The sequence below is a fragment of the Styela clava genome, chromosome 5, assembly GCF_964204865.1.
Source record: "Styela clava chromosome 5, kaStyClav1.hap1.2, whole genome shotgun sequence".
Classification (NCBI taxonomy): Eukaryota; Metazoa; Chordata; class Ascidiacea; order Stolidobranchia; family Styelidae; genus Styela; species Styela clava.
Window position 1 is genome coordinate 15,522,541 of NC_135254.1, and position 22,166 is coordinate 15,544,706.

Sequence of the window (22,166 nt, forward strand, 5' to 3'; positions counted from 1 at the left end):
TGTTGTTTGAAGACAGTATTTTTCTTTTTACGATGTGTTATCACTTTTTCTCTCTGAGCAAGTCTCTAGCCAGGCAGACACTGATATGCAAGTAATTTTGGAAGGAACAGAAACCTCTTTGGTTCAGCTCAATATTGTGTACCCAATTTTTCATTTTAGTTCGTTATATTGACAGTCTGATTCATCTTGATACATGCACATTTGACTTTTGAAATTTGACATTTTTTTTAAGTACAGGGTGTACCAAAATAAATGAAACCTACAAAATTGGTAATCGAATTAATGGGTTCCATCTATTTTGGACACCCTGTATATTATTTCTGATGAACACTATACGTAGGGTTGTCATATTTTTGTGACTTCAAATCGGGACGCCTCAAAAGACAACGACCCCTTAGCTGTGATTTTGTAACTTCACATTTACCGATTTTACTACATAGGCCTACTTTCCTACATTTGAAGCTGTCTCGGCTGTCTTTATTCATCATATTGTTATCGAAATATCATGCGCATATTCTCTGTCCAAATATCGGGTTCAGTTCGAAAAATAGGAAGGAATTGACGTTAACGATACCGGTACAAATAGCTCGAATTTAGACGAATTAGTATTGGTTTTAGATGCGATACGTCTGCCATCAATGGGAAAGCGGGATTAGCGGGAAACGATCGCATTCACATTCAGTGGGTAGCTAGCACTGCGCTACACAGAAACAACAGTAATGAGAACATGTTTGTGTATTATGCTGGAAAAGCGGGACTTTTAGTTGACTTATCGGGACGGCGGGACAAAACCCTAAAAAGCGGGACTGTCCCGCCTAAAGCGGGACATATGGTAAGCCTAACTATACGGCTTCTACATCAACGAAGTGAGAAATAAGCAATAAATTGGACGCAGTAGAACCAATTCAGCTTGTGTTTTGAGGATTTGAAAAAACACATTTTCGTAATTTTCAGATCTGTACAGTCAAACCTAAAAATGGTCAATAAATTTTAACTGAAATCAAAACTAAAACAGGTACAGCTTTGAAACTCAGACTGAAAGACGACTTTTGGGTTATAATGATAGAAGAACAAAAAAAGGTTCATTTCTGAAAAAATGTGACATAAGCTATTTTAGTTTTATCCCGACAACATTTGACTACACATTGCTTGGAAAATTTTTTATTCATCTTATAAATGATGGTGTTTCGAGCGAACATGAGTAACATGACTTTTTTAAAATTGTTAAAGAATCTCATATAATATTATTGGTTTACCATATTTTTCGGACCATAAGGCGCACTTTAAACCCCCTTTTTCCAGAAATCGACTGTTTGCCTTATAAGCCGACTAATGTATGGATAGGGTAGTGCTTTATGCTTTATTGCCTACATTCAAAACCAGTACCGATATTGCTGTGTCTTATAGTCCGATGTGTCTTGTGTATGAAAAAACGTAATCTGAGCAATTTATTGACAGTGCACCCTATAATACGGTGCGGCTTATGATCCCTAAAATATGGTATTTGTATTGAATGCACAATCATTTCACCATAAAATATATTTTTATGAATTTTGACAGGTTTTGTTTATTCAAGTTTTTGACTATATTTAGGTAAATTTGTTTCATTTAAAATCTGGTATATCATACTCTACAGCTATAAAGAAAAAATCTCGAAGCATACACTGAAGAAATTTCTTATTTTGATTTATTTTCTTGACCAAGCGAAACAAAAACGTCTGATCGACCATGATCCGTGTTTGTTTCGAAAGTACGTATTTACCATATCACTTTCTGAAATTTCCTGTGTATAAGCTCATAGATAGAGAGAATTCTTATTTGAGTTAGATTTTCAAACACTTGTTTTAAAACCTGTTCTGTGGTCAGTTCTAGTGGGAGTCTAAGTTTTTTAATATTTGGAATTTTTAGAGGAAATTTGCTCAAAGCTCTAGGGGTCACATGCACTCACTCAGAAATTAATTAAATACTGGTTGACTGTAAGTGGATCAGAGAACAGCTTTGAGGAGGTGAATTCCACATGCTGAAGTTACAGCCAGTTCCAATGTAATTTTCATAATGTAGACTCATGAGTGAGAACTGGAGACGAAATTCTTAGGTTTAAATTGAAAAGACTTTCAAACGCCAAGGTTGTCGTAGTCAAAACTACATTACAGTATTTCAATACATAAGATTCGATTCATTTCTTTTTTTATTTCTGCCAAAAACAAATAATCAATTTTCGATAAAATTTAGGCAGCAAATTGAGTGTGCCAAAATTTTATTCAATAAATGTATTAGACCTACCTAGAATCTATGGATATACATATACTGTTGTTGAATTCTCTTTATTTGTTTTGTTTAGAGAGAGTAAATTTCGCAATTGTCGGGACATTCTTCATTCATTTTCACGAGATCTGTTGAAAGGTGAAGGAGATATTGTAAAACATTTGGGTTATCTTGGATACAAAGTGAATTACAACCAAACATTTATTGATGAGTTTGAATTTGGTATCAAAAATATTGCCATTGATTTGAGGTAAGTCTTAGGATAGGTTAAGACCAACATAATTAACCCAGTGAGAGAAAAAGGGATAAGATGACTTAGTTGTATGGTGAACCACGGCCTTTCGTCTGGTTACCAGTTCATGTGGGGTATAGGGATAAGTTAGCCAATTATTTATTTCAAATGCATTCACCTAAGGATGGAAAAAGTTGTAACTAGGGTTGTTTAAAACAAATTGAATATTCGAATACCTTTTCACCTGATTTTCCAAATAATAGCCAATTTTCGCCGTCGGCGAGATGTTTCGTTTTTGAGGGAAATCTTCAAAAGATTTTTCGCGCCTTCATTGCAATGACAATAAAATAGTAGCATACCAGCAGTCTAACAATCCTTTTACACATAATAACCCATAATCATCCTGCAAATCCGTGCAGGGTAATCAGAGTTGTGATGTCAATTGTCAAGCATATTCGTATTCATTAGCATGGTTCCATCAATGTATTTTTGAACACATATCAGTGAGTGAGTTTTATGCAGAGTGTGTTCCTAATGTTTATTTCCTGTTTTCACACCTTGCCTCGAACAATGCTTCGTAGAAGCGACTGGGCCTTTATTCAAGAAGAACTCGAATCTGCCTGCATTTACTTTGTAAAATATAGCAGCACTTTTGTTCATTTCCGACTAACTAATCTTTTATTTTCTGTTTTTCAGGGATGGAGTGAGATTGGTTCGAATTGTTGAATTATTGTTTCATCAGCATGATCTTACACCTAAACTTCGTGTTCCTGCTACAAGCTTATTTCAGAAGAAACACAACGTTGCAGTAAGTTTTTTAGATTTTAACAAAATGAAATCGCACGCGTCATTAGCGACTTCTTTCAGTCTTCCCAAAATTTTAATAGGGGGTTTTAACCCACAATTGGCCACTAACCCTCTCTCTGGCTGCGCCACTGTATAGATTTGTTTTATTTATATGACAAATCGTATGTGCCATGTGTTTCTACTACTTGGTACTTTGCTTTAGGGCCTTGCCCCCTTACAGCACTCTATAGGCCTACATAATCACCCCCTGAAGCAGTACAAAAAATGAAATGAAAGAATCCCATATTGAATCACAGACTATTGTTTTCCAATGTGTGAGTGTTACTTTTTTCAATGAAAAAATAGAATTTTTCAATTCTGTTTTTCTAGAAAATTTAATTACGGTATTTTATTTTCTACCGTGAGCATGCATGACCTCTATGATTATTACCATGAATAATATTTTTATTATTGCAAGAACCTTGTTCAGACCCAAGATCTGTAACTCGTAAAATATGGCAATGTATATAAGCCTGACTTGTGATAATACATTTTAGTTGTTGCAGTGGATAGTCTGTAATTATAAATTTATTTTGATTTAGATTGCATTGAAAGCCCTCGAATTTCATGGTGTCAGCATGAATGATGGTGCTGGGAAGAAAATTGAATCTGATCATGTCGTTAGAGGACATTGCGAAATGACATTAGCATTGCTATGGAATATTGCTTCATATTTTCAGGTTTGCAAGAAGTCCTGCTGGCTTGATGTAATTGAGAATGATCATTTCAAAATTGATTTGTAATATAAAATTAATATTGCAACTCAATTTTAGTTAAATTTTTGGGGAAGTAAATTTTTCATCATCACAATGTCTCATACCGTGTTTGAATCTCACCCAACCCAAGGCAATTTTTTGAATCAGGTCAAATCCTATTTTTTGACAAATGGCTTTTGAAAGGTCGGGTGAATAATCGACCAGCCCCCTCTAGGTATTTTTCAAATACCATATTTCATCTTATGGACCATGAGACACACTTTAAAATCCTCATTTCTCAAAAATTGATTGTCGCCTTTTAAGCATATGCATCAGGGTGTGTGCTTTATGCCTCATTGCGTACGCACGAAAGCAATCCCAGAACCGACTGCATCTTATTGTCGAGTGTGTATTATGTATGGACAATACTCAAATCTAGGCAATTCATCGATGGTGCATGCTGTAACCTGGTGTGCCTTATAATCTTTGAAATACGGTACTGAGTGCAGAATGTTACTCCAAGTCTAATTGTTCCATTGCCAACTAACCAATGAATTGTTTGGTTCTTTTCAAATATTTTAGCTTGAGAAAGGTGTCAACAAAGTTCAACTGAGAGATGAAATCGAATATTTGAAAAAGAACCTGCGATTAAAACATATGATGGAAAAGACGAGGAATTTTTATGAAGAACAAGTGAGAAATGAATTTAATAATAATAGTTGGCCATTGTCATAACTTATTTGCCAATGTGAAATGAACAGAGTTATTTTTTATTTGCTAATTAATCAAACGAGGCTGTAAATGAATAGCCACTATTTGTAAGGCAGTGACCTAGAGGTTAAAGCGTTAGACTTAACTATGATGCCAATGCAGTTAAAATCTCGGGTACAAATCCCATTCCCACCCCCTCACTCAGAATGTTCTAATTTGGCTCGATAATGACAAACTGCAAAGATTTTGGTTTCTTAGAACAATAGTAGCTCATTACCAAACAGTGGCTTTATTTGCGAAGCGTTGTTTGAAGCAAAAGGTGTATAAATATATTGTGTCAACAAAAAAACTATTATCAAGTAGTAGCATTGAAAATGTCCATACAAAATAATTTGATATAGTATAGAACATTATACGGTAGAATCATACGAATTCATTTATTCTTGGATTTTAGGACCAGTTTTTATCTCGTGTTTCAAAATCTGATGACAACACTTTTCTTCTTTTGGAATGGTGTCGGCTTGTTTGTGCTTTAAAATCAATCCCTGTTCATAACTTTGGAGCTTCTTTTTCCGACGGCAGAGTCTTGGCTTGCTTGATATCTTATTATCAGTCGAATCTCATTGCTCCGTCGCAAATTTTTATGAAAACTATGCAGAGCAGAAGTGACCCTGATCCTATGGTATGTATTTGTTGCTGTTTCATGCTCAGCGATGCGATGCACCATGCTAAGCATTAGGGAGCATGCCACCATGCCTCTGGTTACCCTGCCCTGGTGGTTTAGGGTTCGAATTTTGTAGGGGATAAATATGTGCGAGAGAATTGTTGGACTCTTCGCTGCCCCAAGGTGGGTCAAGACCAGTGGTAACGGCTTCCTCAAGTCCATGCATCAACCAACATGCATCTAATAAAAAAAATAACTGGCTAAATATTCCCATACCCAACATGGACTGGTAACCAAACAAGAGTTTGTGGTTCGCCATATTAATTAGATGTCTTATAAGTTATGGGCTTTCCTCTCTGCTGGATTAAAATATAAATCCTATTTGTAAATCCTAATTCAATTGTTATCGATTCTTGTTAATAGCTTTATGTATCTGCTTTAGCTTGATGATTCAGCTTTCGTACAATCAATGGTTATCGAGGAAGAAATTGATCGAGCACAATTGATGAAAAATGAAAAGGTTTGTATTTTTTCTTTACATAATTACCGTATTTTACGAAACTATAAAGCGCACTTTAAATCCTTAATTTTTCCCAAAAATCGATTGTGCGCCTAATGTATGGATCAGGTAGTGGTTTATGTTTTTTTGTCTCCACACGAAAACCAGTACGGTATTGCTTTAAGAACTGTTGCGTGCTCAGACAAATGCGATAAAAGGGAACCCAATCTGAGCAGTATATTGACAATGCGCCTTATGGTAAATACGGTATATGTTTAACGTTACATAGAAATGTGAATATAAGTTCTACAGAATGTTCATGAAGTCAAAATTTAGTTAGTTTTAATATAACATAACAAGTAATCACGTTAATGTGAATCGACAAGCTTCTTAACTCCTAGATTAGGCTCAGCCCTCGGGTCTCTTTGGTGTGCCATAGAGCTGTTCTCTGGAGGACCAGAAGCGACAGCAGTGAATTAATATAAATTTGATACACAGTCTCCGAAAATAAATGTAACCCACAAATTTGGTACTCGAATTAATGGGGTTGATTACCCTATTTGATGTGGTGCTCCTAAATTTCTGGTAGCTCCAATTCCCCAGATGTTATTTAACACGTTTTACATTATTTTCAGTCAAATTTGAAGCTTGTGCAGAACGCAGCCTATGAAATTGGTGGAATTCCAAATCTGCTTCGAATGGATGATATTTGCAATACAATACCAGATGACAAAGTTGTAAAACTTCTTGTTTCGTTTCTGTGTACTCGACTTCTGGATATCAGCATTGAGGACAAGTGAGATTTGAGAAATTTTTGTAGTTATTTCTGTATTCGACATTTTTTTTATGTTTTTGTTTATATAGGGGTTACGACACCCCCAAAAAACAGAACCCATAAATTTCCCAATTCCTTCTACGAAAATAGAGAAAATTTATTTAACACTTGAACAGCTGTTTGTCTATGATTGCACTCACAGGCTGCTTTGCACAAAAGTTATGTGAGCTATCGATTTTCGGAGCTAGAAGTAGCAATTTTTTCAATACGGAGTAGGACTTTACAGCCTTGCTTATGAGTTCAAGGTTTCCATTGATTGTTATGACTTACAAATGTTAATTGATAAATGGTATTTAGTGGTTACCTCAACAAACAAATTTTGTTAAAATGAGCTTTTTTTTATTTTTGCATGTTGAGTTCATAGCAATTCATTTTGCTTCAGAAATGGTCTGTGGCCAAAAAAAGTTCGGGAACACTGATCCTAAACCTTAATGCCACCAGTATTGGCTTATGACAAAGCGCCACTTTGCTTATGTGATTTTCATTGTGTTTTCTGAAATAAAGAATTTTTGTATAGGATATATATATCTAGCAGCTTTTTTATGCGACACCCATTCACATCTTTTGCTCCAAACACTGATATATAGGTATTACTACTATTATTTAGAACGATTATAATCTTTCTGTTTAATCATTGCCTACTCAACTTATTACACCCTGGGTGGAGTGGTAGACATGGGATTTGAACCCGAGATTTTAAATTGCGATGCCTCGCAACGAAGTCTAACACTTTGACCACTATGCCACCCTGTACTTTTTATATTTGTGAAAACCCACAACTTAATAAATATTGCTATATTTTCATTTTCAGAGCCGCTCGTACTATTCAAATTGCATGGCGAGCTTACATGTATCGAAAAAGAGTTCTTGAAGAAATGCGACTCGCTGAGGAAGAGAGATTTAAACGAAATAGAGCAGCTTCCATCATACAAGCTTATTATAAAAGATATAAGCAGAGAAAACAATTCAAACAATACAAAGATGCCACACTGATAATACAAAGAATATGGAGAATGAAAAAAATGATTCATCCACAAAGAAAAGAGTTTCTGAAACTGAAATCTGCTGTTATCTTAATTCAGTCTCTCTACAGGTAAATGGTTAAGCTCAATTTCAAAATCTGTCGATACTTCAACAAATAAAAATGAAATTGTTCAAAAGCTTCTTTTAATCCACCTGTGTAAACAACCACTTGAGATGACCGAAGGCAGCGTTTCCCAACCGGAGACTCGTGTCCTCCCAAGGGGGCCCCAGAAAAGTTGGAGGGGGCCGCACAACTAGACACTCTTTCCTTTATAAAAAAATTCTGTGTTCTACACAATCAATTATGTGATAAGGTTATTTCACATGGCATTTTCACTTCCTTTTGCATGAATTGTCTGATCATAATTGGTTTGGAAACTACCGATCAAAATAACACTTAGTCAGATAAAACGTTGCAGAAAAATATTTCTGTTAAGTGTGAAGCAAGACTCTTAAATCACTTAAGATAGTTATCTTCACACTTGATACAGCATTCTTGTATGTGGCACAAAAGAATAGCAGAAAGATAAGTCGTCAATCCATCAGACCCAATCGACAGCATTAGGGTCGTCAATCCATCAGACCCAATCGACAGCATTAGGAGTTTGATGTGAAAAACAACCATACAATTTTCCAAGTTAAAAATAATGGGAACTGAAAAAACAGAACTTCGATTGTATCCAGATTCGATATCATCTTGAAGTCATTATTTTCCTTATAGTTTGTTATACCATTTACAGAGCAAAGAAGGCAAATAAACTTGTCGAACAATTGAAAAAAGAACAAATCGAGCGTATCGCCGCTGCTTCGAAAATCCAACATTATTGGCGAGGTGCATTGATGCGGAAAGATTATCTTAAAAAGAAGAAAAATGCAATCATAATTCAAAATTGGTTTCGAAATCTACGAGCAGCAAGATCGCAAAGATCTGAATATTTAGCTTATAAATCTGCAGTGATGAAAGTCCAAATACAATGGAGAGCGACATTGGAAATGAGGAAGCAAGTTGCTATATACTCTACTAAAAGAGAAGCAGCCATCTTGATTCAGAATGTCTTCAGGTTAGATTATAATTAGTGAAATAGAGAATAATATTAGACATGGCTATTCTAGGATATCTGGTGCTCCTGTGACCATATTAAACATTCTAGACCAGCGTTTCTCAAACTGTGTTTTGCGAGCTTCCTCAAAACTGTGACTAAATTGGTGGTCATTGCAATCTCGGTCATACTTCGACGACTCTGGTTGTGTATTTGTCTCCCAACTGGCGACAAACAGTCAGACAGGCCTTACTAAACAGGCCCCTTGGAACTCATGGTGTTTTCTTTGACCGTTTGATATCGTTGATATTGCCTAATTTTTTAATTGTAAAGTTTGAAGCTAACTTTTTTTAATTTTACCATAAGCTAATTTTTTGGAAACCACCACGATTTTTTTGTATCAATTTTACTTTCTAATTTCTTGATGTTCCGCCCGGGGAGATAAAAAGTTGTAGGCGTTTCGAAACAAAAAAAGTTTGAGAAACGCTGTCCTAGACCAACTTCAAAAAAGAACCATAAATATGATCTTATGTTAGGGCCGTAACCAGGAGTTTTCATAATGGGTTCTGTAATTTTTTTCCATCAAATTAATATTGTGAATTTTTATATTTTCTACCCAGGCAATATGCTGCAAACAAACGAGTAAATGCTGTTGTTTGCATCCAAAGAAAATGGCGTGCGATCTTGTTAATGCGAGAATTCAGATCACAGTATTTACTTCAAAAATCTGCAACAATCAAAATTCAATGCGCTGTTAAATGTTTCTTAGCGAGAAAAACGCTCGAACGTGTTAGAAAACAACAAAAAGCTGCTTTTATCATTCAAGCTTATTGGAAAGCGTATTTACTGATGAAAAATGAAAGAAATCGTTACATTGCAATAAGAAAAGCTACGATTGTAATACAATGCTCATGGAGATGTTTTCTTGCTAAACGGAAAGTAGAAAAAATTCGAAAAATACAATCTGCCGCTTCGCTTATTCAAACAAGATGGAGGGCTCGTATTTTAATGAAGAAAGAAAAGTCAATTTTTGCTTTAAAAAAGAGTTCTGCGGTCAAAGTACAATGTGCATGGAGATGCTATCTTGCGAAAAAAGCTGCAAATGAAAAGCGGAAACGTCTTTCTGCCACTCGAGTAATTCAAATCCGATGGAAAGCTACACTTCTGATGAAAAAACAGAAAAAGGAATATGATACGAAGCTTAGGTCCATTATTCTAATGCAAAGTTGTCTCAGGTCGTGCTTGGCCAAAACAAAAGTAAAATTTTTAAGAAAGCGAATATCTTCCGCGATGATTATTCAACAAATATGGCGAAGCATTATCCAAATGAGAAAAGAGAGGCAAAATTATGTGATAATGAAGAAATCCGCGATCAAAATGCAATGCTTTTTTAGAGGTTTCCTAGCTAGAACGAAAACAACGGAATTGCGAAAGCAACACAAGGCTGCTGTAGTAATACAGCGTCAATGGAAAGCCTATATTGCCATGAAAAAACAAAAGAAAAATTTTGGCGAAATAAAAGACGCTACTATTTTATTACAATGTGCATGGAGACGCATTTTGGCGAATAGAAGAGCGACTTTGCTGAGAAAACGATTGAGTGCTTCAATTGTAATTCAAAAACATTGGAAAGCTACTCTCGAAATGCGCAACGTAAGAAAACACTATTTGGAAAAGAAGAAAGCTGCTATTGTGATTCAATGTGCTTTGAGATGTTTTATGGCCAGAATAAAGTTAGTGCATATGAGAAAGAAATATTCCGCAATTTTGTACATTCAACAGAAATGGAAATCTACAATTTTGATGAGAAGTGAAAGAAAGGAATTTGTGCAAAAGATAACTGCAGCTATTGTTATACAATGTTCTTTGAGATGTTACGTAGCGCGAAACGAATTGATGAAACTGAGAAAAAGACAAAATGCAACTCTCGTGTTACAAAAAAAATGGAGAGCCACACTTCTCATGAAAAGAGAGAAAGAACGATATACGGAAAAGAAAAAGGCAGTGGTCACAATTCAGTGCACATGGAGAGTTTTCGCTGCTAAAACTGAACTTGAAACATTGAGATGTAGACATAACGCTGCTATTGTTATTCAAAGAAAATGGAGAGCAACATTACAAATGCGAGAAGAAAAACTCGAATATTTGAGAATAAAAAATTCAGTAATCACAATTCAATGTTTCTGGAGATGCCTCGTTGCGAAAAGGATTTTGAAACGTCGTATGCAAGCTGTTTGCGTCATTCAAAAGAAATGGAAAGCTACAATTGAAATGAGAATTGAAAGGAATAGTTTTCTAACTTTGAAACGTAGCGCTATTTCAATTCAATGCGCTCGGAGGTGTGTACTTGCTAAGCGTAAAGTATCGTCTCTACGCAAAGAACTCAAAGCTACTCAAACGATTCAAGCGAAATGGAGAGCAACTCTTTGTATGAGAAAACTGAGAAGAGAGTTTTTGTGTAAAAAGGAAGCTACGACTGTTTTACAATGTGCTTTGAGATGTTATGTAGCAAGAAAAAAGTACAAGGAATTATGTGAAAGAAAAAACGCAGTTTTGGTTATTCAAAGAAGATGGAGGGCTACTGTATTAATGATAAAACAGAAGAAAGAGTATGTATTGAAGAAAAGATCTGCGATTGACATTCAATGTTTTTGGAGATGTTATTTAGCAAAGACACAACTTTCAGAATTACGGAAACGATACAATGCTGTTGTTTTGTTACAACAAAAATGGAGCGCTACTCTTCTGATGAAAAAAGAAAGAAACGAGTTTATGAAAAAGAGAAATGCAATTGTCATTATTCAGTCGTTATGGAGGCGAATACTCGCTCAGAAAATTTTTGCTCGTAAAAAGAAATTGCTCATATCTGTAAATATAATCCAAGTAAAATGGAGAGCAACTATGGCCATGAAAGAACAAAAAATGCTTTTTGTGGAAATGAAAAAATCTGCTATTATTATTCAGTGTTTTTATAGGTGTGTACTTGCTAAAAGGGTGTTGAAAGAATTGAGAAATAGAAACAATGCTGCAAAAATAATCCAAGAAAGATGGCAAGGAAGCGTCAAAATGAAAAAAGAACGATCAGTATTCTTGAATAAGAAGAATGCCGCTATTTCTATTCAGGGTTTTTGGAGAGTATACATTGCTAAAAAAGAATTAGCAAAACTACGCAGAAGGTCCAAAGCAGCATCAGTCATTCAAAACTGGTGGAAAGCTAAAATTTCTATGATAAAAGAAAAAAGGCGATTTTCTGCGATGAAAAATGCAGCCAGCGTTATTCAACGTTCCTGGAGATGTTTTTCAGCCAAAAAAACACTCCATGTACTTCGAAAGCAACTGTATTATGCTAAAGTTATTCAAAAACGTTGGAAGGCAACTCTTGACATGAGAGAACTCAAAAGAAAATACATTGAAATGAAAACTGCTACCCTAACAATTCAATGCTGGTGGAGACGTGTATTGGCTATTCAGGAGCGTGCCCGACTCGTGCGACGTTACAATGCTGCTGTCGTAATACAAAGAAAATGGAGAGCAACACTTTGCATGAAAGATGTAAAAAATGGATTCTTAAAAATGAAATCAGCTGCTATTGTTATTCAATGTTCATGGAGATGCTATGTAGCGAGACTGGAACGCAAGAAACGTTTTATACTATTTAAAGCAGTTGTAATCATACAAGAAAAATGGAAAGCGACTTTGATAAAAAACAAGCAACGCAAGGCTTTTTGTGATAAAAAAGCAGCTGCCATTACTATTCAATGCAATTGGAGACGCGTATTAGCCTCACGAAAAGTTGATAGTATGAGAAACGAACTATCTGCTGCCAAATTCATCCAACAGAAATGGAGAGCTACTCTGGCTATGCGGAAAGTGCGCAAGGAATTCATTGAAAAGAAACAAGCAGCAATCATAATCCAGACTATCTTCAGATCGATATTAGCTAAGCGGAAAGTTTTGAACATGAGAAAGCAAAGAATCGCTGCATGCTATATTCAAGCAAAATGGAGGGCTACTTTAATGATGAGGGCTGATAAGATATCGTTTATTGAAAAAAGACAAGCCGTGGTAGCAATACAAAGCATCTGGAGAAGTGTTTTGGCTAGAAGACAATTAGCGCTTATGAGGAAACAATGGAATGCTGGTTCAGTCATCCAACACAAATGGAAAGCTACACGTCTTATGAAACAATATAGAAAGCAGTTTATCGAGATGAAAATGGCTGCTTTAACCATACAATGTTTCTGGAGATGTTTCCTGGCTAAGAAAGAGTTATCTGCTTTACAGTATAAGATGAAAAAAGTGCTAATTATCCAAAATCGATGGAGAGCGATTATTCACATGAAAAAACAAAGAAAGGAATTCCTAGGAATTAAAAAAGCAGTTCTTGTTATTCAAAACGCTTGGCGGAATTTTATAGTTAAAAAAGAGGATGGCAAAATTCTGTCAGCTGCCCTGGTGATACAAAGAAGATGGCGAGCTAACAAATATATGAAAACGACCAGATCTGTTTATACCAAGAAAAAAAGATGCGCCATCATAATTCAACGAGCCTGGAGACAACATTTAGCATCGAGAAGAGCCGTACAGATTCAAAAACAGATTGAGGCCGCACGAACAATTCAGCAAATATGGAGAACTAAAACGCTAATGAAAGAAGCTCGTGAAAATTTCTTAGCAAAACAGTTATCTGCTGTTATTATACAATCAGCTTGGAGATGTCATTTCTCCAAACGACGATACATTGTGATGAAACAAAGTGTAAAAGTTATACAAGCAAAATGGAGAGCCACAGTTGAAATGAGGAAAACGAGAGATGAGTTTATTCGGATGAAAAAGGCAACGATTTGTATTCAATCTTTCTGGAGAGGTTATATGGCTAAAGTGAAAGAAGCACAAATGAAAAAAGTGCTTGATGCTGTTAAAATTATTCAAACAAGATGGAAAAGCACTCTTCTAATGAAGAAAGAAAGGCGAGAATATTTGAGACAACAAACGGCCGCTGTTGTTATTCAAAATCACTTTCGATGCCTTTACGCAAAAGGTCAACTAACGAAAATGCAAAAGAGACGAAACGCAGTATTGCTCATTCAAAGGATTTGGAAATCTGTTTTGCTTCGTAATAGAGAAAGAAACGAATTTTTAAAGAAACGTAAAGCTGCGATTAAATTGCAATGCGCTTTCAGAAGTTTTGTAGCAAAACGAACCGTCGATGATCTAAGAAAGAAAAATCATGCAGCTATCATACTTCAGAGTAAATGGAGATATATAGCTTTGATGAAGAGGGAGATGAGGAATTTCCATCTCAAGAAAGAAGCTATTCTAACAATTCAAAGAGTTTACAGGGGGTATGTTTCCATACATATTCTATGTATAAATACAGTGATACCTTGGTAGTCGAACATAATTTGTTTTGGATTGGTGTTCGACTACCGAAACTTATTTTTCCATAAGAAACAAAGATAATTATTTTAAGTCGATCTCGCACATTACAATCTGTGACAGATTGCATACCAGTACTACTTCGTTTTGGTCTTAGTGTCCATATATTTGAGCAACGTTCTCTTGTTGAATGGCCAAGAGGCAGCCGAGATGTGTGGCTCGGGTGACACCATCTCACTCGACAGTGGGCTTGTGTGTTTGAGTACCGTTCTAGTATTGAGTTGTTCATCTACCAAGGTATCAACTGTATATATTTGCATGTACCATCATAATTACTGACATAATATACATGGTATTACGTTACAATTTCAAAATTTTGTTATGAAATTAGTTCTCAATATATCTCAACCAGGTTTGTTTTATTTTAATCATTGTTTCTTTTAATTTTTTTTTTAATTTGTTTATTAATACATCTGTGGGGGCCAATAAACTAAATATAATATCGATAAATTCTTTTTGCAATTCAAAAAAGTTGTATGAACTTTTATATTTTATAATAATTTTCATGCAAAATTAAACAAAAGAAATGGGATTATATTTCTCAAAAGTTTTTTTCAAAATTTCGTGTTGTTTAAAATTCATAAAAATTCAGGATTTTTTCCAAATTTAGTTACAATTTGCCATCCCCTTATTTTAATATTACTGCTGATAATAAAACAATACAGGGTGACCACAAAAAAATATAAGCCAGCTGACAGAACATATAACTTTTATACAAAGCATTCTACTAAAACTTTGGGTACAAACATACACAAACAGAAGTCGTTGAATAAATTTTCTTCATTTTTTGTTGAAGTAATTTGAGAAATTTTTTTCTTCGTGTTACTCTGTAATTGTATATATGCTCCATCATTTTTATCATAGATATTTGGTTCGGAAATCGATCACAAATAATAAAGTTCTTCGTGTCCGACGTAAATGTGAGCTAGCTTTTCATCATGCACGTAACAATCCGAATCGAAAAATATCAAATCGCATGGATTCTGTATTGTCAACATTATTGGATTCAAAAGCATATGACCAAGTTTATGCTACGTTGGAAGATATATGTAAGTTTATTGATTTTTGAAAAAAAAAAATTGGCTAGAAATTTTTCAGATTTAGTGAATTCATATTTAGTGAAGCTTTTCCACATATTCCAAGTTTTATTTGTACAATTTGTAATTGTAATTGCCGGTTGATTGAGCTCATTTTAGGAGCGTCTGTCTACTTTGCTTCATTCAGAATCTTCTTTTTTCTTAGATTCATTGTCACATCTTCTGCCTTATTGTTGTGAAAGAATTTCAAATGCTGGTGGAATCGAAGTTCTTTGTGAATTGATTGGGAATTCTAATAGAAGCATCCATGCAGCCTTTGTCTATAAATTCTCTATCAATATTCTATTGAACTTAGTCCAGGTAATAAATTCAAGAGAAATAAAATATATTCTCAAAATATCAATTTTTGCTTATTATTCTATGCCTGAAACATGCCCTAAATTTAAAAAATTTGAAAGAACAATTCATTTGAAAAAAATTACAAAAAATAGGTGATCTTTAAGCTGGTATCTAATCATCGTTTGAAGCAATTTTCACTAAATTTTTCATCAAAAGTTACAGAAGTTTGAAAATCATAAACATACGTTTTCTTCGTTTTTTCAAAACAAAATAAAAAATGATTAAATTAAAATGAACCTGGTTAAGATATTTTGAAAACAAAATCGAAATTGTAAATATACTTTATGCACACCCTCCTAAGCATTTCCATTCCATTGTACTTCTTATCCAAAATTTTTTCTAGAATCCATCGACAAGACACAACACATGTCGTATCATGGCCACAACCGACCCCAAACATGATAGTGCACCAGTAGAACTTCTTGTCAATCTGCTGCCTCGATTTCGCGATAAAAGTGGTCGAGATCCTGTGCAATTATTGGTGTTTTCTGCAACTTGCTCTGTGCTTATAGAATTTTGTAGAGATGAAAGAAATATCGAAGTAAGGAATAATGCTTTTACTATTCCATACGGTTACCTCAAAGATTAGATTTTGAAGGATTTTAGGATCGAGAATATTTACGAAAGAGTAATTTTCTTTTTCAATGGCATATTATTTTTTTTTTATCCAAACGGAAATGGCCAGTGCTGAATAATCTTTTATACTCAATACACCCCAAAAGAATATTTTCAAATATTAAACATGGCCAGGATTGGATTATGTTCTAGAAAAAACATCTAAAAAGTTGATTTTTATTGTGGAAATGCAAAAAAGTTGCAGATAAACGGTGATTCGGTTGGCTTTCTATTTTCACAGTTTTCAGAAATTATATGAATGATGTTCTAATTACCGGTGTATTATGAAATTTTAATGCTCAATTGTTGGTTCTTTGTACGTGATTATTCTAAATCAACCCTATAGGCTATAGTCGAATTGAAACTCTGAAATATTGCATGTCATTTTAGTCTCAAATTGGCACAAATATTCAAGAGGAGATTTAAAGCAATCTTTATTATAAGGGAATATTTGCCTGTAATTTTATTGTTATTTTTTTCGAATAAATTTTTGTCATCGAAATGTAATTCGATCACAGTACTCCCTTTCTCTCACAGATTCTCAAATCAAAATCAAAATCTGTTGATATGATACGGTATGTCAATAAAGAGATGATGATCAAAATGAAAACTAAGGTAATATGGTGAACTTTTCTGATATGGGACTTTTAGTGGCTCAGCCTATCTGTGAGTGACCGAACAAGGTGTTCAAGCATGCTATGTGTTTGTGCCTTCCAATCCGCTCTCTACGGCAAATTACAGGGGCTCCGGAGCAGTAGTGTATTTGAACTATGGCTCTGGCCGCAGAGCTTTCTTTTTTTTTACACCATAGCTGGGCTCTCAGCTCCGATTCCATGCTCATTGACATTTTTAGTTGTTAGGTGGATGAACATCCGCCCATGTGGATTTTCATGAAGGTGGGATTTAAACAAGGATACAAAGGTTTCCCAGGCTCCCCAGCCCTGGTCTTGACACTATCATATAACATCGCCATGCCAGCACTATTGTGTCCAACAGATAAGCATGTGAATAACATAAAATACAACTTAACCTGTACAACTCTGTAAGACGATAAATTAATAACTGCTCTGCCCCCTGCATATTGAGCAGCAATTCTACAACTCTCTTACTGGCAAGTCACTCTTAGTATGTACTATGTAGTATTTGTTATAACACGAGGAAGCTTCTTGATTTATTGATGTTTATGGTGATATATATGAAATGTATGTATTTCACAGACGTGTAAAAAATTATTACCCAAATCAAACTTCAACTCATGAATGGGTTTAATCAATGTTTCTGATTTTATCAGGCTCATAGAACGGAGGAATGTAGACGCAAAAGACAAAGAGATACAACTGGATATTTGTCATTGTCATCCACCATTTCTGAACCTCATACGAGCAGCGGTCAACATAATTTTCTTGATGTTTCGACAAGGTATTTAAGATATCTAGATTTTTACTTAAAAATTTGGTATAAAGTTAGTGGTAATTTGAGGTATGATGCTCTCATCTAAACGTCAATCGCCAATATAGTTAAATTTTGTCAATAATTGTGATGGTTGCAGTTAGCATGCTTGTTGCAATTATATTGGGATCCACAGGGCAAATATCATGGGTCTTATCCCCAATGACTACCTCACCCTGAGCGTTACATTTCTAAAATAAAATATTCTGTTTCCTTTGAAATATAGTATTTTTATGCAGGGGTTTTCAGTCAAAGAGACAAGTTTTGAAATTTCAAAGAAAAGTTATTTGATTATATTTCAATAAAATAGGTCTTTTTAAGATAATATTTGATGATAGTTTGAACTTCGAACAATATTCATCAAAATATCTCAATAAAAAGTTTAAAAACCAATCTTATACATTTTTCGATACTCCGGTAGTATATGTACCAGGTCAAGGTTAGGCCATAATTTTATTCCGATTTTTCTTATTTTAGTTCTATTTACGAGTTCAGCGACTGTCTGTGTTAGCCAAGTGAATATACCCCCTGCCCATAGGTTTCAGTCCCTTTATACAACAAAATTAGTTACCTCTATATTGATGCATACACTTCTGGAGCGCCCATTTTTCTTATTTTCCCAAGACAGATTTTTCAAGTTTCACCCCTCTGGCTTGAAGCCTCAATTTGTGCAGGTCCACCCAATTTTAATTTCATGTCAAGCATGTGCAAAACGTAAAATATTCATTTTTTTTTATTTTACTCAGAGAAACAAGTTTTATTTGTAACATGGAAATGAAGCGATCGTCAACACCAAAATCAAAACAGAATAAGAAAAATGCTGAAAACTGTGACCCATCTAAACAACCCGCTAGAAACCTATCTACCAAAAAAATTGTTTCAAATTTATTTGGTAGTGAAGGAATATCAGCTGCGCCACCAAAAGTGAGACAGACATTGCTGACACAGAGGACAGCTTGGAACACTAATGTTCCGTTCCATAGGTAGGTGACATGAATCAAGATTTTACGAAGCAATTCTGATTTCATAACATTTTTAATTTATAAAGTGATGTTATGTTATTTTATTCATATATTGTGCAGCATGGAGAAAAAAAATATCTCCCACATTTTATTTCCATTTAAAACGAGAGATGTTTTTTGGCCTAACCGTGTATATCAGGGGTCCGCAATGTACTACTGGGCCAAATATGCACATTGACGGTAGTGTGTGGGCCACGATTAATTTCAAGCTAAACACTCGCTATCTTAAACTTCAAATTAAGACTCGCTCGATTAGGACTTGTATTTCTGCATTAATTACATCTTATGGTAGGCGTAAGCGCATTTGGCAACTCATCGATGAATAACTGACATGTTTACATTACGGCAGGGGTCGGCAACTACGAGCCAGATCCGGCCCGTGACACTTCACTAAATTATAGTAACAAAACAGCCGTTTTGACGATTATATTTTTTAAACTAAATTATATTATAACCTAACAAGTACATAGTTCATCGTTTAATGAGCCTATAATTTAATTATAATTAGACAAATGGCAAAAAAACGCAGAAAAGTTGATGCTAAGTGCAAAGGGTTCAAGGGCGCTGAAAATATTCAAATGGAATTTTTTGAAATTCACTGAGAAAATAAATCTATATTCTATTCGAGAGATGGATCACTGCTTGATTTTTATTATAAAAAGTATCATCCGTTCGGTTTTCTACTTTCTAAAAATATGTGCAGCCCGCCAATGACTTGCAGGTTGCAAGTTGCAACCCTTAATTTTGGCCCGCGAGCGACAAAAGATTGCCGTCCCCTGCATTAGGACATACATCCGTGTGCAGGTAATAACAGATTTATGAGCAATTATTGTTTTTATGTCTAAAAAGTGGGGTCGTTCGAGAGCCACATGATTTCACTACAATTTCTATATGGTATTGTATCGTTTTCAATGTTGCTGATGTTTTGCTCACTCTTAAGACAAGCTGGTAGGCGCCCAGTTGGATCTCCGCCATTGCTTGAGGCCCGCATCATTTCAGTTTACTAACGGATAATAGGAGACACTACTAAAAACGCCGGTTCATTTTGAACGCTGCGCGTTTCGCTGAGTTCATTTCAAACGCTGCGCGTTTCGTAGTGTTATTCGCATGACTGGTATATTGTGGCTGAAAATTAAAAAATAATCTCCACTAAAATCCCTGAGGCTCCTCCAGTTTATCGGGACCAAAGATAACCTTTTGGAAAGAGTATTTTGCTATGCGGAAGGTATCGTTCTTGGGATTTTAATTTTCGACTTTCGAAAACGGCGATAAATTGTGAAATAAATTTAAATTTCATAACGATCGGCGCATTTTTCGTTGTTTCCATGGAAACGAAACCTCCATCCAAACTTTCCATAAAACGCACAATACTAGGGTGCCAGGACAACCCACATAGAAAATTTCATCCAGATTGGTCCACTCGTTAAGACGCTACATCTAAACAGACAGACAGATACACAGACAGAACGACTGATAATAAGGGTCTCCTAAAGCGGAGATCCAATAATGACATTCTGTTATTCAATTTAAACAGCTTAATCATATGACGATCCACAGCCTCTCGTCTGGTTAGCAGTCCATGTCATGTATAGGATTAGTTAGCCAGTTATTGTTTCCAGATGCATGGGCTTGATGGTGGAGGAAGCCGTAACCGGCCAGCGGTTACATGGACCACCCTGCGGCGACAAGGAGTCCAGTAATCCCCTTGCACTTAATAATCCCAATGCTAAGCATGATGCACCGCCGAGCCATACTCTTAACTTTCCGACTAATCCAAATTATTTTACCTTCAGATCCAGGAAAGTCACTAAACCTCAGTCACCCAAATTTCAAGGTGCAAGATTGAAAAAGATTGCAGGAATGCAGAAAATTAAAGCCATTCATCCAATTAGTGAAGCTGGTCAATCAAGTGTAATTGGGAAAGACGAAAATCCGAGCAAAGAAGTCATAGAGCCGACAAATTTGAAATCTATCGCTTATGATGATTCAGATCCGCTCAGTTGCATCAATACATTGATTGAGCTTCTCACTTGATTCAGAACAGTACATTCTCCGATACCTATCTGATTTTCTAGTAATCGGGGTGGGGTAACATCCATTGAATAATGTTGTATATATATTTTCTGATTCTAAGTTTATTTTCAGTAACTCATTAGTAAAAATGTATATCATGTCATTATGAATTGTGTTACACATTAGTAGAACAGCTGGTATTTGTATGCTGATAATCTGTACAACTTAAAAAGATATTAAAAAAACATTGAAAAGATTTAATGACAGAGCTCAGATTTCACGTTATTGATCAAATTCCAAAGTTCACAACATCATTCAATCATTATGATGAAAAATATTTCAACATCTTTTTTCTATCGCGTTGGAACATTCTCTAAAGAGAACACTACTTTTGTGCAAAGCGTCCAAGATAACTGAAAAATTTGCGGTAAAATGTTACACAGACGGAAGTTCAGGTGTTGAAAATTTTTTCTTCATTTTGTTGAAATAATTACAAAACTTATACTTATGTTTTTTGTATCCCCCTGGAAACTCATTGCACGACATATTAGCTGTTCATTTTGATGTTCGTGATAAATCAATCATAATTTTCAAATATTAACTGCTCAAATATATCAATCATTCTAGAATATCTTCTTCTTTTCTAATTGACAACTGCCATGTTTCGGTAGTTCTACACAGACATTGTTACTCTGAATCTTTACTTTCTCTTTGGGATGTTCTTTGTCAATATCACAGATTTTGATTTTGTGAAATTCTTCAAAATTAGTTCTTGTTGAATAGATTGTGATTTTTTTGTTTGTATTGTTGTCCATATTAACTTTATCTATGATTTATTAGGGGTGTAAAAATGCTGTCCTGTTTGGTTTTTTCACAATAAATTACATTTGCTGCCAATGTTATTGCTGCGTTTTGAGTTGGACACCGGTACTGCGCTGGTTTGACAAATAGGAGTGCTGACAAGCTGAAAAATCGAATTCAATTGAGATTCGGCGGCATATATGTCTGGATACGATAACGACTGTAATACGGAAGAGTTCGGCTATTTGTTATGTTAGGTACAGTATCCGAATGAGAGTATAGTATGTGATCTCATTAAGTATCGCTGTGTGATATGAGAGAGAGAGAGTTTATTTCGTTTTGTCAAACCAAGAAAACAACATATACATACACATATAAATATCAAATAAACAGATGTTTTCGGTATATGACTGGGAAGCAACGATAATAAAGCATAAAATAAATAACAGGTTCAGTGCCAATATATCAATACCTATCATTTTTGTTTACTATATACAATATTTACATGTAATTACCATTTCTCATTATCAATTAAATTTCAAAAATAGATTGGAGCTCAGGCACTCAGATACAAATTATTT

General features: G+C 35.0%; 1 protein-coding gene across 2 annotated transcripts in view; it reads left to right on the plus strand.

The window, feature by feature from the left end:
* LOC120344825 (uncharacterized) overlaps positions 1 to 21,686 on the plus strand; it is a 35,487-nt gene extending 13,801 nt beyond the window's left edge. For both annotated transcript variants that reach the window (XM_078112398.1, XM_078112399.1), the window contains 18 exons: positions 1,637 to 1,750; positions 2,342 to 2,515; positions 3,194 to 3,305; positions 3,886 to 4,023; positions 4,621 to 4,731; positions 5,204 to 5,431; positions 5,856 to 5,933; positions 6,548 to 6,708; positions 7,559 to 7,840; positions 8,511 to 8,831; positions 9,431 to 14,155; positions 15,114 to 15,298; positions 15,492 to 15,646; positions 16,029 to 16,226; positions 16,838 to 16,915; positions 17,592 to 17,719; positions 18,496 to 18,732; positions 20,565 to 21,686. In XM_078112398.1, the coding sequence (XP_077968524.1) occupies positions 1,637 to 1,750; positions 2,342 to 2,515; positions 3,194 to 3,305; positions 3,886 to 4,023; positions 4,621 to 4,731; positions 5,204 to 5,431; positions 5,856 to 5,933; positions 6,548 to 6,708; positions 7,559 to 7,840; positions 8,511 to 8,831; positions 9,431 to 14,155; positions 15,114 to 15,298; positions 15,492 to 15,646; positions 16,029 to 16,226; positions 16,838 to 16,915; positions 17,592 to 17,719; positions 18,496 to 18,732; positions 20,565 to 20,805 (7,666 nt within the window). In that variant the 3' untranslated portion in view covers positions 20,806 to 21,686. The remainder of the gene's footprint in view (positions 1 to 1,636; positions 1,751 to 2,341; positions 2,516 to 3,193; positions 3,306 to 3,885; positions 4,024 to 4,620; positions 4,732 to 5,203; positions 5,432 to 5,855; positions 5,934 to 6,547; positions 6,709 to 7,558; positions 7,841 to 8,510; positions 8,832 to 9,430; positions 14,156 to 15,113; positions 15,299 to 15,491; positions 15,647 to 16,028; positions 16,227 to 16,837; positions 16,916 to 17,591; positions 17,720 to 18,495; positions 18,733 to 20,564) is intronic.
* Positions 21,687 to 22,166: the final 480 nt, after the last annotated feature.